The 18,981-nt window shown below is 37.1% G+C and overlaps 1 protein-coding gene across 3 annotated transcripts in view; it reads right to left on the bottom strand.

Annotated features, from left to right (window-relative positions):
- Positions 1-18,981, bottom strand: part of TMEM117 (transmembrane protein 117) — a gene marked incomplete at both ends in the record, with an annotated part of 515,344 nt that overhangs the window by 71,138 nt on the left and 425,225 nt on the right. For 2 of the 3 annotated variants that reach the window (XM_082850802.1, XM_082850803.1), the window contains one exon: positions 15,461-15,620. In XM_082850802.1, coding sequence (XP_082706928.1) covers positions 15,461-15,620 — 160 coding nt within the window. Of the gene's footprint in view, positions 1-4,579; positions 4,655-15,460; positions 15,621-18,981 lie in introns of all 3 variants that reach the window. The other variant, XM_082850801.1, reaches the window with a different exon arrangement.

Here is an 18,981-nt window from a genome sequence, read left to right as displayed (position 1 = left end):
TATATATGTGTTAGCATACGGTATTTGTTTTTCTCTTTCTGACTTACTTCACTCTGTATGACAGACTCTAGGTCCATCCACCTCACTACAAATAACTCAATTTCGTTTCTTTTTATGGCTGAGTAATATTCCATTGTATATATGTGCCACATCTTCTTTATCCATTCATCTGTCGATGACCACTTAGGTTGCTTCCATGTCCTGGCTATTGTAAATAGAGCTGCAATGAACACTGTGGTACATGAGTCTTTTTGAATTATGGTTTTCTCAGGGTATATGCCCAGTAGTGGGATTGCTGGGTGAAAGAATGGCATGGACATACACTACCAAATGCAAAATAGATAGCTAGTGGGAAGCAGCCACATAACACAGGGAGATCAGCTCGGTGCTTTGTGACCACCTAGAGGAGTGGGATAGGGAGGGTGGGAGGGAGACGCAAGAGGGAGGAGATATGGGGATATATGTATATGTATAGCTGATTCACTTTGTTATAAAGCAGAAACTAACACACCATTGTAAAGCAATTATACTCCAGTAAAGATGTTAAAAAAATCAATCAATCAATCAATCAATAAAACAGGATCAGCTCATGAGCTGGATGTTCATAAAGCAATTTTAATATCCATCAAATATCTAGGAGAAGGAAATAAGCTCTAACTAACAATGAAAAAATTGAAACACAGTAAGATATTTTTGACCTTTGGACTAGCAAAAGGTTTGAAAGATCAATAATACCCAATATTAGCAAAGATGTGGAGAAAGATATATTAGTTTCCTATTACTGCTATAAAAAATTACTACAAACTTGGTGGCTTAAAACAACACAAATTTGTTATCTTATAGTTTTGGAGGTCAAAAGCTCAAAATGGTTCGCATGGAGCTAAAATCAAGGTGTTGGAAGGGCTGTCTTTGTTCTGGAAGCTCTAGGAAAAATCCATTTCCTTGCCCTTTTCTGATTCTAGATGCTGCCTGCATTGCTTGGCTAATTGGCCTTCTTCCTTTATCTGCAAAGCCAGCAGTGTTGGGCCAAGTCTTTTTCATGCTACCATGTCTCTGGTTCTGCCTCCCTTTTCCTCTTTTAAAGACCTTTATAATTACATTGGGCACTCCAGGGTGTTCTAGGAAAATCTCCCTATTTTAAGGTCAGCTGACTGGAAACATTAATTCCAGTGTAAACTTGACTTCCCTTTTCCGTATACTTTAACATATTTGGCGGTTCCAGGGATTAGGATGTGAATATCTTTGTGTGTGTGTGTGTGTGTGCGTGTGCATGTGTGTGTGTGTGTAGTGGTGGGAGGACATTATTCTGCCTACCATGCCAGGTATTTTTAGTCACTGTTGGTGTGTATATATTGTCATAATCTTTCTGGCAGATTGGCTTTAAAACATCCCTGAAGGTTACTGTGCATCATGGGACTATGGTTGTATATTAATTCGATTTGCAAATTCCCTTTTTTATAGCACAGCTTTAAAACAGATCTCAAAAGAAGTATTGAAACTACTTACACTGGCCCACCTCCATCACGCTTGGTGGCTGATGCTCTACCCTTTCTGATTTCATAAGCAAGTCACAATCATTCAGAGATGGAAATAATTGTCTAAAACATTCAAAAACACATCAGACTTATTCTTACTGAGAGATGAGGAAGTCAGAAAGCCATTTTAGTGGTGAGATGAAGTGGCTCATGAATTTGAACAGAAAGAGTGAGACTGCTAAACCCTCTAGATCTTTGAGAAGTTCCATTATTCATTTAAGTATTTATCTCATTGGGACCATCTCAGAAAATACACATTGTATTATCAAGAGAACTCTAGAGGTCAAACAGAAAATGTTCTTGAGCTGCTAACCATACAAATGCAGAAAGAAATAACACCTGGACCATGCTGAGGATGATAGGTCTAGTGTCTTCTCCATGACAAGGCTTGTCTGATAAACATCATCAACTCATTTTATTCTAATCAAATTATGTCCTTTTTATAGCTCATTGTCCTCCAGATCATACAGCTAGAGATTTTTCCAGTTACAACATCTCATTTGATTAGAATCCCTTTTTCAAGTTCTCCCACTTTACCTTGTTAAAATCTACAATTTTTTCCTCTCTTCATCAAAATAAGCCATAACTTTTTATAATTTTATTATAAAAATTTAGTAAATATATATTTAAATGTATATCTGTCACTAAGTTTGAACCCTTGAGTGATTCTATACTAAGATACAAAACAGACTGATGTTATTATTAATATTACGCGGTACGTAGGTCTCTCACTGTTGTGGCCTCTCCCATTGCGGAGCACAGGCTCTGGACGCGCAGGCTTAGCGGCCATGGCTCACGGGCCTAGTCGCTCCGCGGCATGTGGGATCTTCCCGAACCGGGGACACGAACCTGTGTCCCCTGAATAGGCAGGCGGGCTCTCAACCACTGCGCCACCAGGGAAGCCCTGATGGTTGCTATCTTTATAAATTAATAAAGTATCATGGAATCTCTATGACTGAATTTAGGATTATGAGCTTTTAAAGTTTTAAAGTGTTAATTTATTTGGTGTCGTTTTCTCACCCATAATAACAGACGGTTTTACTCCTAATGTGAAAGTCAGTTGTAGTTCTCCATCACTCCATCCATAAGGAAGCCCTTCTGGGGGAGTCACCATGTCTCTCCTAACAACAGTGACAGCGTAAGTCAAGGCTTAGTCATAATATTCTTACCTTTTTTCCTTCTTTCAGGGATTAGGAAAAATATAGCAGGTCTGTCATGCTCAGAATCTCTTTCTGATGACTTTTCAATCAGGACTTTTCTAGCCTGTTTCATATTACAGGGAGGAGCAATCATAGCACCAAAATTTCTTAGTCTTTTAGCCTCTTTTGTACCTGTCTGTAAGTGGTATGTTAATAGCAGTCGTGGAGGATACCAGTTTCAACTAGGAGAGTCTACCTGAGCAAAAACTGGGCTCAGGGAAACACACAGTATAGTCAGAACAAAGACTCTACTCTGGGTCTATGATGGTTGTGTCTTGCAAAATATAAAGAAAATTGAATTATATGATAAATATTTCTAGAACCTACACCAAATTTAATGTATGAGTTGTCTAATATCAACAAAATCTTAAATAAGCCCTGTAAAAACAAAGGTTTCAACTTCTGATCAATACAAATACAATTCTCACTAGAAAACCTATAAGTAGCTCATACAAGTACACTGACCCCAAAGCCTAAAATAAAATTACTTTTATTTGCAAATATTATAAAAAATTTCATTTAAAACATGTTTATTGAGTCCCAGCAACCTGTCAGTACTGGTCTAGGTACTGGTCTAAGTTTAACCAACATCTGTTGAATATTCTCTGTTTGACCTAACTATTCCACACAGTTCTCACAACTTTTCAGTGAAATAGTTATATACATACAAATGAATAAATGTAATTCAATAGGGGAATAACTGTAATTGAAATTTATAAAAATTTCCATGGACATATAAGAAAAGAAGCACTTAGTTTATCTGAGAGAGGCAGATGAGGCTTCACAGAGAAGATAGCATTTAAGCTGAGGGTTGAAAGATGGCGGAGGGCAACCAAGCATGTGCATTGAGGAGAGGCTCTTGCCTCTCTTGCACTCTTTGCATGTGCAAAGGCCTGTGCCATGAGGAAAGACTTTACCAATTTGGTAATCAATAGATATTTAAGAATTAATGGAATATAAAATGTAAAGGGTGGGAATCAGGGAGGAAAGGGAAGGTGTCAGCCAGGAATAGGTGAGAAGTAAGGCATGGACTAGATGATAAAAGGCCCAGTATAGCATGGAAATGAATTTCTATTTGAAGAATTTTGAGGATCAAATTTTTATGTTAAAAAGATTATTTTGGAGAAATGGGGTTAGCCTAAAAGAAGCAAAATACTATTGTACTCATGTAAGTGAAAGTTGATGGTACCCTGAACTGAGGAAGAGGTTTATTAAAGGGTCTAAAGGAGAAACAAATTCAAGAGATGTTTAGCAAAAAGAACACATAAGCTTGACTGTTGGCTGGAAGATATGTGAGAGAGAGAGACATATTTTATATTTCCCAATTTTTTTTATTTGAGTGACTGAGTTGATAGCAGTCTGAGGGATTCATGACTGGTTGGTTTTAAACATGATAAACCAGAGAAGCCCATCGAACATCTAGGCAGATATAGCCAGTGGGCAGTTAGATATCCAGGTCTGAAATTCAGCAGAGGCATCTGGACTTGGGAAATATTAGAGAAAGATCAGTCTATAAGGACTGGAAGTCATGGTGGTGGATGAAACTGCCTTTGAAAAATAGCTGGGAAGAAAAGATAAAGAGGCTAGGACAGAACCTCAGAGTATACTGATGTTTAAAGGTAGTAAGAGGAAGGGGATTTGACAAATGGGCTTGAAAAGAAAGAGACATACAGTTCGGCTTTGAGCCAGTACAGAGGTAGTTCCATGGAAACCCAAAAATGAAAGAATTTCAAATGTTTAATAATTGAGGCAGTCGTAAGATAAAGCAAATGCCCCCTTGAGATCTTATTTCTACACTTACTCATTACATCCACTAATTTTCATACATGTGTAATCAAAACGTACCTTGGCCTCTACAACCTTGTCCTTCCCCTGAATCTTGTCCAGAAGCCCATCTTGAATTGAAAAAGCAGGATGGGGCTGGAGGAAAATAATGCCAAAAGGATTGGAGAATATATATTTTAACTGAAATTTTCTTGGGAATCTGGGTATAACATTGCATATGATAGAACAAAACTTTTCTCTCTCTCCCGAGTTCTATTAGCTGTAGCAGCTGCCACCTCTATGTATTCTCTCTTTCTTTTCCCACAACAACTCCTTCCAGCTTCCTGGCTCCTACTGTCCTACTGCATAAGCAGGAACTGCCTCTATGTCCTTGAGTTTCCTAATTTTGCATCCATACCTATCAATCCATTCATTAAAACAAACGATATTCCTTGGTACCTATTCACTTTAGAAGGAATGAAAAGAATTATAAACAACTAATTTACTAATTTTCTTTTTTCTCCCAGACATACTTTTGTGTAGAAATTAATTTTGTTATAAAACTGAGAAATATATACCTCTTTGGTTTCATGCTATTACTATACTTTAGATCTTACTCAACTTGCCAAATAAACGTACGCAGCTATTGAAATCAAACAAAGATTAAATAAATGGTAAGCATCTCAGACATAAATACATTTTCAGCAAAGGGATATTTATAAAATATATTTTCATCAAAAATTAGAGAAAAGTGCACCACATACATATTTGATGTTAACTGTTCAGCTTTTCACAATATGCACCACAGGAATGATGTATTTTTATAGGAGAAATGCAGAATTCTGAACAATTCATCAAATGCAATAAATTCCAAGTACCATCTGGAAATTTGGAATTTTCTTGGGTTTCTTTTATGTATAGCTATCTGAATCGTAGTAACTATAGACATTCACTTATTTCTAGGGAATTACCTTAGAGCAGTGAGCTTCAGAGAAATCACATTTAGGCTAAATAAAAACGCATATTCACAGGCCAAATCCTCTAGTACTTCTGATGCCACTAGCTGTAAGAAGAAGACCCAAGAATCTGCATTTTTAACCGGTTTCTAGGTGACCGTGGTCACAAGAATCATCTGTAATGCTTAATCCCCTGGCACCATTGCACACATATGAAGCCAGAAACTTCTGGCAATCTTCCTATAGCCAGAGAATTCACATATTTTGTAAGAATTTTGGTGATTTTTATGATCAGGTAAGGGTTTGAATCATCCCCTTAGCATACATCTCTTTTAGCATATTATGGCTGCAATGCACTGAGACTCCAAGGTCTTTATATACCACCACATTATTATAGTTTTCTCTAGCTAAGATCAAAAGAAGCCTGAATGATTAATTGTAATGCAAAGCATAACGCTGAAACTTTTTTCCAACCAAATTGTTTTCTTCTATCCAGATTATGTAATTTCAATATGTAAAAATAGCTCACTTCAAGGGCCTTTTTAAGACTATCATAAAAATAACATGGGTCAGGAAAAAATTGTCATGACAGAGATGAGAAAATGGATTCCTAGACATGAAGTGACTTAACCAAGATCACACTCTAAGAAATAGAGCAAAGGAAACCATAAGCAAGACGAAAATACAAACCTCAGGATGAGAGAAAACAGTTGCAAATGAAGCAACTGACAAAGGATTAATCTCCAAAATACACAAACAGCTCATGCAGCTCAATAACAACAACAACAAAAACAACCCAATCAAAAAATAGGCTGAAGACCTAAATAGACATTTCTCCAAAGAAGACATACAGATGGCCAACAAACACATGAAAAGATGCTTAACATCACTAATCATTAGAGAAAGGCAAATCAAAACTACAATGAGATATCACCTCACACCAGTCAGAATGGCCATCATACAAAATCTACAAATGATACATTCTGGAGAGGGTGTGGAGAAAAGGGAAACCTCATGCATTGTTGGTGGGAATGTAAATTGATACAGCCACTACAGAGAACAGTATGGAGAGTCCTTAAAAAACTAAAAATAGAGCTACCATATGACCCAGCAATCCCATTACTGGGCATATACCCAGAGAAAACCATAATTCAAAAAGACACATGCAGCCCAATGTTCACTGAAGAACTATTTACAATAGCCAGGACATGGAAGCAACCTAAATGTCCATCAACAGAGGAATGGATAAAGAGGATGTGGCACATATATACAATGGAATATTACTCAGCCATAAAAAGGAACAAAATTGGGTCATTTGTAGAGACGTGGATGGACCTAGAGACTGTCAGACAGAGTGAAGTAAGACAGAGAAAAACAAATATCGTATATTAACGCATATATGTGGAATCTGAAAAAATTGGTATAGATGATCTCATTTACAAAGCAGAAATAGAGACACAGGTGTAGAGAAAAACATATGGATACCAAGGGGGAAAAGGGGGGGTGGGATGAATTGGGAAATTGGGATTGACATATATACACTATTGATACTATATATAAAATAGATGACTAATGAGAACCTACTGTATAGCACAGGGAACTCTACTCAGTCCTCTGTGGTGACCTAAATGGGAAGTAAATCCAAAAAAGAGGGGATATCTGTATACATATAGCTGATTCACTCTGCTGTACAGTAAAAACTAACACAACATTGTAAAGCAATTATACTCCAATAAAATTAGTTTTTAAAAAAGAGAAAAGAAATAGAGTCCTGGCTCTAGTCTATTGCAGGAGTGTTCCCTTCATTCACCAAGCTTCCTGCCACATGTCAAGTGCTTTGCTTTGGACATTACTTGTGTATATTACTTAATTTGATATGCACAATATTACAAGGTCTGAAAAATGTATGGGCTTTGGAGTCATACAGTTCTGTTTTTTAATCCCCATTCTGCTGAAGCCAGACTCTATCTGTGTACCTTGGGCAATTCCCATCTTCATTTATAAAATTATAGATAATAACAATATGAATCCTGTAGGGGGGTTTGAGAAGATTAAAAAAGATATAGTGTGTCTAGGCATCCAGGTCATAGTAAGTGCTCAGTGAATGCTAGCCTTTTATTACATTTCTTTTTGCCTCCCTGCTTCCTTGTCTCCCTCCATCTCCATTTTCTTTTTAGTCCAGTTATGTTTCCATTGCACACTCTGCCCCTCTTCAAAGCTTGTTCCTCATTTCCACTATGAAAGGTTCTCACTATGGTCTCCTAGTATTAGACCCAATCTCTAGTCTAACTAGACTAGACTGGAGTTTGAGCCACTTGCTGCACAGTATTTCTTGCATGTTCAAATCCAGAGTTAATGGACCTTTGACTTAGAAACTACCTGTCAGATGGTCTCCACTAGATTTTGATCTCTCAAACCTGCACCCTTGAACACAGCTCCCACTATGGGAAAAGTGGACAGCAGGTATACCAAACACAGGGGAGCAGGGAGAAGTCTTCAAGTATCAGGTCCTGCTTGGGGTCAACTGGTGGGGTCACATCCTCTTCATTACCTCCTCCAAAAAAACTTATAAAGCTCTGACCTGAAGTATAATACTCTGTTTGAAACCTGCCCCAGTGAAGCTGAGGGCCTGATGAAATGACTAACCATGTCAGTCTTCAATATTGCACATTGTTTGTCATGTACAGTTGATGCAATAAGTGGCAACACTACACAAGACATCCAGGGAGAACCATGATACACACACGCAAAGATGGGGTGGAGGCCAGGGCTGGAAAACTCTTTCAGGATGATGATCAAGCACTGATCATTCCACAGCACCTGGAAACAATGCATCCACTGGAAAAATACTAATTTATGGGAGATCTGTTTTGCTGCCTCAGCATGGCTTTGAAAAAATTACTGCTCATGTGCAATAGTATAGAATTTATATCTTCCCAGTTTTTTAAACACGTTCTAGCTCTTTTTTTAAAAAATACCTCAGGGTTTGAAGCATTTAAATGGGGCTAAAATTTGAATGTCTCTATTTTCCGCTCGCTTAACCAAATCTTATAATTCCTTCAAGCTACATTCTCCCCACATTATCCATAAAGACTTCCGTGATCTTTCCTGCTCACAATAATCCCTCATAGAACTTACTGCCTGTTTCAAAATTGTGATCTATTTCATATGCTAAGCAGACTATTAGTTTCATTTCCGAGTGAGTGTATTTGTCACACCAGTACCCATGATTGGATGCTAAATTTTGTTTTGCCTGATAACCCCAATGCTTCCAGCTCACATTACCTTCTGCCAAATGTTCCTGATACCTTGGGTCACCTGCCAAGGTCTGTTCTCTGGCATCTCCTGCCCACTTGGCTGGCCTCCGTCAGGCTGCGTGAACATGACTTACCGTGGTAAGTCTGTCTGCTATGTGGAGACCAGTTTCTGGGACCATTAATAAATATATTGATTTATATCTGTATATATATAAATATATAACAGTCTGTCTACCCACTGGACCAAATGATGTCAGAAGCACAAAACGGTGACAGTAAATAAAGTTGCGATTCAACCTCTAAGACACATATCATGAAGAGAACAGGCATTTATGGTTAATCTAGGAACTATTTAAAGAATTAACCCTTATTCCATGTCATCATGTGGGACCCATAACAGTAATTACCATTACTGCGTTTTCAAATAGGAGTGTAGACCTTGCATAAGAAAAATAAAGATGAAAAATAAATGTGAAGAGGAACTTTAAATACTTTGAATAAAGTTATATAAAGTATTCCCAAAGCTGAACAGTATGTTAACAATATGTTAAAACTGGTGGACAGACATTTAAACAACCCTTTCTAAGTAACCTGTAAGCAAAACAGTTGAAATAACTTATCCGAAAAATAGATGACCACTTGTCAAAACACTATGGCTCTTTAATTAAAATAGTTTCACACTTGTTGCTCTGCCCTACGTTCTAAAGGAACTGACTCCACTTTCAAAAATTATGACCTCAAAAGAAGTGACCTACTAAAGTCAGGTCAACAGAGTTTGAAAGTCTACCAAGAGGCATAATGTCTATTTATTTTTAAACTAGTCAATCTGCTTCTAAGAATGATGCACGAAACAGAAAAAAAAAATTAGATTTTTAGATGTTACACAGTGAGATGTTTGTTGAATGTAATTTTCATAATTATTTTTTCAGTGCATTAAGAATTAATGCACTGGAATATTTTCAGGACTTTTCAGGAAATATCACTTCTCTCTACGTGCTTTCCAACTAGTCCAAAGAGTTCTTTTTAACACTTAACTGAGCATTTTATTCAAATTTTTATTTGGATATTTAATTACTGTGGGATCATACTTCAGTGGATATGACTTAATCTAATAGTATTGATGGTTCATTCTCTTGCTGTTGGTAAACATTTTACTTCTTGAAAAATCTCATGATCTTTGGCTTTCCTGAAATAATGTTATGTTCATTCCTTTGTTCTTTCATTCAGCAAAATATTTATGGTAAAGCTGCAATGTACTGAACATGAGTTAGCTGTGGGAATGAAAAAACACATTTCCTCTCCTCGAGCTCACATGTTACAGGGGGAAGGCAGGTATGTAGGTACAAAGATAATAGGCAGGTATATAGATAAATTACAAGAACGAGAAGTATTGAAAGGATGTATCAACAGTGTTTTCACACATGTATTCATGAAAATATGATCCTTGAATCTTTTTTCTTCTCTTTAAAAGCCTCTCTTCTAAAAGAGTTCTCTCATCACCTTGAAGCACATAAAGCTATTACATATATGATGTGTATTTTATCTATATTATGTATCTATTTATATACATAATATACATAAATCTAAGATACACACACACACACAAGATGATGAGAGAAGCTTTCTAGGGGAGAGGCTGTTAAAGAAAAGGAAGGTTCAAGGATACATATATATGTGCAAAACCTTCCCATAGTTACCTATAAACTCTAGCAATTTAGCTCACAACTGTATCCACCTCCTGGGCACCTTGTTCAGCAGGTGCTATCTTGACGCTAGGCTACACTGGTCCAGTTGTGAAACTGAAGAGTTTTTTAATCTCCTTACACCAATCTGCCAGAGTCCAGTTATGTAAAGCATTTATGAGAAACTTGCCCATAGATATAACTTCATCAGCCTCCGTGGTCATCACCACTGCCTAATCCTGCCACCTCCCCCACACACTGGCTCCTGCACTCGCTCCTGCCTATATCCATCTTTCTGGCTTCTCACCTCTCCTACTCCGTCTCCTCCTCTCTCTTCCCTCTTTCACTCTCTCTCTTCTTGTCTAGTAAAAAGCCCAGAATGTTCTTTAGCTTATGAAGAGAAACTTCCTTCTTCTAAAGCCTTCATATCAGAAAATAGATCCTGGCAGTGTGGGTTAGTTGAATTTAAAAGTGCGAGGTGGGAATTTTTACTTTCTACCTGAACCATTCATCTAAATAAAGATAGTCTTTCTCAAATGTCTCTACTTTTCTACTCCTATTTATTCTATTAAACTGTGAATTCCTCTCTGCAGCTACAAACTCCTGTGTGGTGTGTCACTGATCTTTGATCTCCCTTCCCCCTGTCCCCCGTCTCCAGCACCGGGTGCAGTGCACACTAGAAATGAATCTGTCAACGTTTTCTGAACTTAATGGAACAAAACTGATTCTTACCTTGATGATTATGATACTACTCCCAGCTAGAAAACTTTTCTTGTTCATTGCTCTGCCTTTTCAAACTCTAGCTGCCTGTCCTTCTAATCTAATCTCTTCTCTGAAGCTTTCCCTTACTACGTTGGCTACACGTCTACACTGCTCTCTCTCTTTTTTTTTTGGTGAACTCCTAAGACACATTTTTGTTCTTTGCTTACTCTATAACATGTTGTATTTTTAATTCTTATATGTCTTAGGTATATCTTTTCTTCAATCTAGCAGAAAAGATGAGTAGGTGGGATAGAACTGCAAATTAAATACTTATGCAAGGAATTAAAGGAGTATATAAAAGTTAAGTGATGTAATTATAAATATTAAATGAATTTGAGATAAGATTTCCTCAGAGGGAAGTGTTCTTTACAATTTACCTCTTATGTTCTGTAGTAATGTGTGATTTATATGAGTCATGTTATATTTTACTGGCAACTGTTTATGCCTTAGTTCTAGGGAATTTCCTAAAACTACAGAAATATGTGATACAACCAATAGTTTTCACAATAAACATACAAAAATTCTATTTAAAATATTCATAAAAATAAATAATTGCACTTTCTCTACAAGTATTCAGAATTGGCCTACTAATTTTGTTAAAATAAAATCTTTACAGCAGTAATATCATATTCTAATGGTTTCTTTTCTTTTTTTTTCTTTAACCAAACATTAAAATCTCTTTCAATCATATAAGTTGAATTTTCCTACCATTAGAAAAGCCTAGGGTCTATTGCTTTTAAATCACCTAATTCTAATGAGGGAAAACCTTTCAGTAAAACTACTGCCTCCATTTCCACCAAGTTTGCTACTTTTCTATTGCTCTTTTGTCTAAAATATGTGAACATAAAGTGGATTAGATCAGAGTTTAGCTGGTTATGGACTTGTTAGGACATTTGTATTAGATATTTTTAAAAAGCTTGACTATATATGGCTTCTGGGGCTGTTTCCTTAAATTCACTCTCTCACCACATGCACTAGTTCCTTGCACTTCAACATGATGCTCCCAGAGCGGGACAGAGTTTGCATGAGACTCAGTGCTGAAATGCCACTTCTTTATCCTCTATTACTCTGGGCCTATTGCCGCCCTTGTAAGGCTCTGTGCTAGAGAGGCTCCAGGGATATATCATTATAAGCTATGGTTTCTGCTCTATAGAGCAGGAAAAGGTGAAATGCTGATCTGCAGTTCAGGTAAAATGTGCTGCAGGACTTGCAAGGAGGAATTCATCCCCTGGCTTTACTGAGGGCATTGGAATGGTCTTCAATGGTAAAGTGTAAATGAGCAGAGCAGGAGACAGATACAACCTGAGGAGGAAACAGAGGCTCACAGACATCCTGGAATAAGCATGCTGTGGTTGGGGCCGAGCAACAGCCCTCAGGGCTGGGTAGAGCCAGAGCACAGGAGATATGGGAGAAAACACAGCCAAGGGCAGACCGTGGAGAGCCCTGAGAGAGAGCTCCTAGAGTCTGGACTTCATTCTCGGACAATGGGAGTCACTGACAATATTTTTGGTTGAAAAGTGACATATACAACATGGCATTTCAGTTTGGAAGCTTAGGAAGGTGAGCTGTGTAGGGCATGTGGGACAAGGGGACATCTGGAGGCAGAAGGTTTCACTGGAAATTATTTTACAATAGTATAGAGGAGAGCCAGGACTGGAATGGTGGCAGAGAAATGAGCAGGGAAGGTATGGCTACAAGAGACGTAACAAACGATGAATCAATAGGCCTGGCTTGCTGACCAGGTGTTGGGGGAGAGAGAAAAGGAGTTAACAGACCTACTTTGGGGGCCCCATTTTCAACTCCTTGTATTAATTTGGTTTTTGAGGCCCAACCTCTCCCCCTTTTTCTCTGGGACTGCTTCACCCCCAGTCAGTTCACAGATGGATACAGGACAATCCAGTCCCTGCTATTCCTTCCCTGGAATCCAGAAATAGACCCGACAGCCAAGAGTAGTCTCCCTCTGAGGTGTTGGCTGTGGCCACCTTCTTCTACGTGAACTGGAAAGCTGAAAAAGCTGCTTTACAGTAAGAGAGAAAAAGAAAGCAGAAGTGAAAGAGAAAAAGATGAGAGATGGAGAATAAGAGCTAGGACTGGGTTCCCTGTTACACTTCAGTCTCTGCTTTCATGTGTCCCTAAAATGCTACTGCATCCCTCCTCTTGAATTCTGCAGGCCATCTTTATAATGCAGTAAAACATTTCCTTCTTTGATTAAGCTGGCTTGGCAGGGTTATTGTTACTTGTAGCCAAAATGGTCCAAACTGATATATTCCTCAGCAGGGGCCCTCCATCTTCAGTCAACTGGTGCTCTGGCCACTCTGTACACACTTCAGTACTTTACTGACTCCACATTTTCATGCCATTTCCTTCATCTAGAATGCCTTTCCCTTCTCAATCCTGCTGACTCTGCCTGCATAAATCCTGACTATCCTTCCTTCCATCTCTCTTTATGAAGTACTTTTTGAGTGAGTCCATAATATCTGCAAATTTTAATGTTACATTTTCCCACTTCAAGTCCCTGATTTTAGTGAACCTATTGCAAGAATAATTAAAACTATATAAAGAGGGTAAAAGATGGTGGATGGTAGTAGGAAATCAGGAAATTTATGCTCTCACATATACATTTTTTTTTTCACATATATAAATTTAAACAAATTAAAAGATAGGGCTTCCCTGGTGGCGCAGTGGTTGAGAGTCCAACTGCTGATGCAGGGGACACGGGTTCGTGCCCCGGTCCGGGAAGATCCCACGTGCCGCGGAGCGGCTGGGCCCGTGAGCCATGGCCTCTGAGCCTGCGCATCCGGAGCCTGTGCTCCGCAACGGGAGAGGCCACAGCAGTGAGGCTCGCGTACCACACACACACACACACACACACACACAAAAAGATAATGGTCTACTTGGCTACTAGTACCTTTGACTTTAAGATGGGTTCAATGAGGTACCAGTAGGCCACTTGGCCAAAGCAGATATTTTACATAAATAGTATGTTAGTTAGGAGGAGTATTAGATGAAAAAAGATAAAATAGCCTTTAAAAGTAATGCACGACATTATTGCATAAGTGCTATAAATTCAATTTTATAAATATCCAGAGGAGGTCCTATAGCAAGTGAGAGACAGGTATGGAACCTTGCCAGTGCTTCCTTACTCAAAGTCCAGGGCTTTCTTCACTATGCTAAACTATCCCATGGGAAATAAAAAAGAAATACATCAATTTTTAGATGAGACAAAGAATCCAATTTCATTTAATTTTTAAAAACAATAATGTATTTTAAATCATCATCTATTAAAATAATAATATACTCTAGGAACCCTCTTGAGCCTCTCACACCTCGGCTATGTTATATACCAAAAAAACCCAAAAACCAAAACAAAGCCAAGCCAGATTGTTATTCTCTTTTAAAACACTAACACTAAAACACTTAATCTCTTATAAAGGCCTCTCTTTGCCTGTAGCAATGAGAAAACCAATCTGCTATCCTGTGAAATCTCACATAAATTCAGAACACAATGAAGTTTCCTTTCCCTTCAGCAATGGAGCCTTTGTTCTGGTCACTTACAATGCCTCTGGAGAGGAAAACACAAAATTGCCTTATGAAAGTAATAAGAAAATGTCTAGCAAATGGATGGGTATTTAATGAACAAGATAAAGTGCCAAGTAATAGTTAATGTCTCTTTCCGCTCGATTCAAAGGAACACCCCTAAGACCCCAAAGCATTCACACCAGAAGATTACACGAGTAGCACTGATAAGCACGATGCCATTGTACAAAGAATCTGTTACTAAGCAGGGCAGAAATATTGTTTACATGAAAATGGAATGATCTCTGGTGAATACTGAAAGAAAGTGATAATTTCCATAAGCAGAAAAAGCATTTTTATATTATTCCATTTCAACTGCTCTAAAGCCCGAAGTTGCTTTGGCAATCGCTTATCCCTGCTTTGTTGGCTTATATCATCCTCATCTCTGCAGCTTTCCATTTTCTAAATGGCAGGTGTTTTTTTGTTTTGCTTTGTTTTGTTTTTTTCCCTGAAGCTTTGGCAAAAATACCACAACCATTCTGTATGGCTTCCAGGGGCCACCTTTCAATGGTCATACAATGACTTTTTGGTGCCCTTTTCATAAAAGCCCAGTTGGTTTATCCTCTCAGTAAAATTGCTGAAAATATGATCAGAGAAGCCTCCATTTATAGCAGCTGTAAACTATGCATTTCTCTAGCTTTATGGAGCCTTTCACTGTATAGTGTTTGTTTACTGAGAACAGAGCATGGAGTGGCTTCAGTGAGAGGAGGAAAATACAAAGCCACTTACCTGCATTACAATAAGGAGGTCAAAGACCAAGATGAAAGAAGCCAGGAAGGCTCTGGAAACTTCATCACTGGGCAAAAATCCCCGATTCAGCTTGTCCCAGCTGATCCAGTCAGTTGTAATGACAAGTACAACCACAGATGTCAGAGTGAAAAGAACCGTCCTGAAAGGAACAAGACACTCAGTAAAAAACATTAGACGTAATAATATAAACAGTGCAGAGTGCATGTGATCTGCTGTATTAAAAGTCTACCCCTTGCCAAGTACCTACCCTAAGGCATAGTCACCAAAGGAAGATGAAAAAAGAAGCAAATTAAGAGCTTTCTTTCAAAAGCAATTAGAAAAAGGTATGACAGCATCTCTTCCAAGATTTTCCCTAAAGGGCAATAAGGTAATGGTTATAGAACAAATAGTTAACAATAAAATATTACAAATAATCTTGGTTAGTGCAATATATGTCCCCAAAAGAGCATTGGTTGTAACTCTCATTACACATACATTGTTTTACTGAGGGTGGTGAACAAACATATATAGGAACATAAGGCAGATGGGTAAGGAAGTCTTTGGATTCCATGGTTATTCTACAGAAGAGAGGGAAGATGGACTGGTCCCTTCATTATTCCCTAGCCTGATGAGCTCTGTAGAGGAATCACCTCTACGTGCAAACTGTGTAGCCTCTTCTCCTCATGGTACTCATATCATAGATATCTTGTGGCCTAGTGACCTGTCCAGGTCACACCATGTCTAATCCTCCATCCATCGTTATAAGATACTAGGGGCCTGAGATTTTTCTCTTACTTATTTTTGTAGTTCCTGTAAAATCTTACATAATTATATGCAGATGGAGTTCAAAGAACGTTTGTTGAAATTGTAAGAATTATTAATTAAGCTTTTTATAGAAATCAAAAAATATTTAAATTAGTCTTTAATATTGACATTCAAAGTAAATCTGAAATCCGGGCAGTGAAAATTCAATCTGCCAGAGAATTGTCCATAATGTTGTAAAGCCTCTGCTTTCAGAGCTATATTTGTATATAGAGATTGTTTTGAATTATAAAAAGGAAAATAAAGAACAACAAATATTTTGAAAATAATTTTAATGTAAAGGAATAAATAAATAAGAGAAAAGAAAAATGGAATAATATGAATCATCCTGGAATTCTCTTAACAATTGAACAGAATACAAAATTTCTAAACTGAAATTTTGGTTTTCCTTTTCACAACTTTTTATTTGGAACAAGTTATACTCTGATAAAATAAGTATAATGAACTCCTCTTTAGATTTTTCCCCCATGAATAGAAAATATACATTTTTTTAATTTTGGAAAATAAAATTTTTTTAAAATTTACTTATTTTATTAAAATTGCAGACTCTCAAAAGAATTTGACTCATGATCTCCAAAACATAAATTAAAAATTATCTTTGCTATTGTTTAGAATATCTTTGAGCATTTCCAGAAATTCAAATGGATTAAATGAGCATGGGAGAAATCCAAAATAATTATTAAAATACAAATAGAAAGAAATTGCAAATATTTTATAGTCAAACATAAGAATATTGGAATTTTAAACAAAATTTTCTCCAGGTTAAGTTGATTCATTTGTTTTTGTCTTTTTGAGTTTGAGAAACTTCAAGGAAATTTGAATGCAATTACCACAATTTCTTTTGTCAACAAGGAACATAACAACTTCCATGAAGAACAGATAAATATTGACTATTCTTTGAATCTCCTTTGGTGATAAGGGTACTTCCTCATCACTCTTGGCTTTTCATATGTGTGTTTCACAAGGATGCTATGAATATATATAATTCTTCAGGATGTACTGTATGACCATACAGGTTGGTAAATGGTTGGGATCCCAATTCTCTCAAGCTCCCCCTTCTATTCCTCCCCAGCTTCCTTCACAAGGCCCCACACCTTCCTGTTATCCAGCACTAGAGGGTGAAGCCTTGGTGAAACATGGGTACTCCAGCACCTCACTCCAACTCTATGGCCAGCATCCATCCTATTGGTTCAAGCCTGTGGTTGACAGGTTAGTTTTTTTTTTGTTGTTGTTGTTTTTGATTTTTTTGATGTGGACCATTTTTAAAGTCTTTATTAAATTTGTTACAATATTGCTTCTGTTTTTTTTTTATATTTTGGTTTTTTGGCCCCGAGCCATGTGGGATCTTAGTTCCCCAACCAGGAAAAAATGAACCCATGCCCCCTGCGTTGGAAGGCAAAGTCTTAACCACTGGAATGTCAGGGAAGTCCCAACAGGCTAGTATTTTTAATATCATCCCTGCATTTTCCCCAAGAGCTACGTGGAAACTTCTTTTTGTGAAGACAGATGATTACATTGGAATTCATACTCTAATGTTACTTTGTTGGTCTAAATATGTAAACTGATACTGTAAAATTAAATACTAATGCAGAGGAGTATTTTTAGGTGACAAAATCTGAGATTTTGGAATAAGCGTTTGTTGAGCAATCACAAACCTCATCTATTACAAGATTTATAAAGGAGTTATTCTTTTTTTAATTTATTTTATTGGAGAATAGTTGATTTACAATGTTGCATTAATTTCTGCTGTACAGCAAACTGATTTAGTTATACATATATATATACATTCTTTTTCATATCCTTTTCCATTATGGTTTATCACAGGGTATTGAATATAGTTCCTTGGGCTATTCAGTAGGACCTTGTTGTTTATCCATTCTATATATAACTGTTTGCATCTGCTAATCCCAAACTCCCAATTCATCCCTGCCTTATCCCCTCTCCCTTGGCAGCCACAAATCTGTTCAAAGGAGTTATTCTTATTCATGCTAACAATTTCATTGTGAATAAAGGCATTAAAATTAAACATTAAAACTCTTTGGTAATGAGAACTTATCATAAAGCCTGTTGTATAAGAGCTTCCTGAGATCAAATCTGCACCAATTCATGTCTTAGATGTTTGCTTTATTTGATACATTTCATTTATCCAATATATAATAATACTCTTCCTAAGACCTTTTCATAGGTGTTTTCCTGGCTTTATTAAGTACTTCTGTTTTGACAAAGAGTGTTACTACAGATCTTAAGAAAAAGTTACTGGTAATATTTTATTACTCTAAAGAGAAATTAAAGGAGGTATTCTGCCCTATATTTAATATTTAATACTAAAAAAAGAATAAAAATGGCAATCATTAAATATGAATGCATATAGCTCAGAGAAAGCTGTAAAAATAAGTCAAGAGAACGGAAAAAAGAAAAGGAAAAGGGGGACCAAAATACATTAATTGGTCATTCCACCTCCAAAGTTATATTCAGTGCCTTATCTAGATACAGGTATGGAAGCAAATGTATTGCTTGTGGCTTGTTTTTCTGAGCCACATCTTGTAAAACTGATAGACTTTACCATGCTATGATAATTCAGTTAAAACACCAGTTTAAAAGAACCATGACTCAATTACAAATTACTGTTACAGTCATATGCCACTTGTAATGTGTCAGGGTCTGGTATAAGAGCTTTACACAAAATAGTATAATCCTTA

This window comes from Leucopleurus acutus (assembly GCF_964270905.1).
Source record: "Leucopleurus acutus genome assembly, chromosome: 11".
Lineage (NCBI taxonomy): Eukaryota > Metazoa > Chordata > Mammalia > Artiodactyla > Delphinidae > Leucopleurus > Leucopleurus acutus.
Note: the sequence above shows the minus strand (reverse complement) of the source record. Positions and strands in the feature narration are given on the sequence as shown.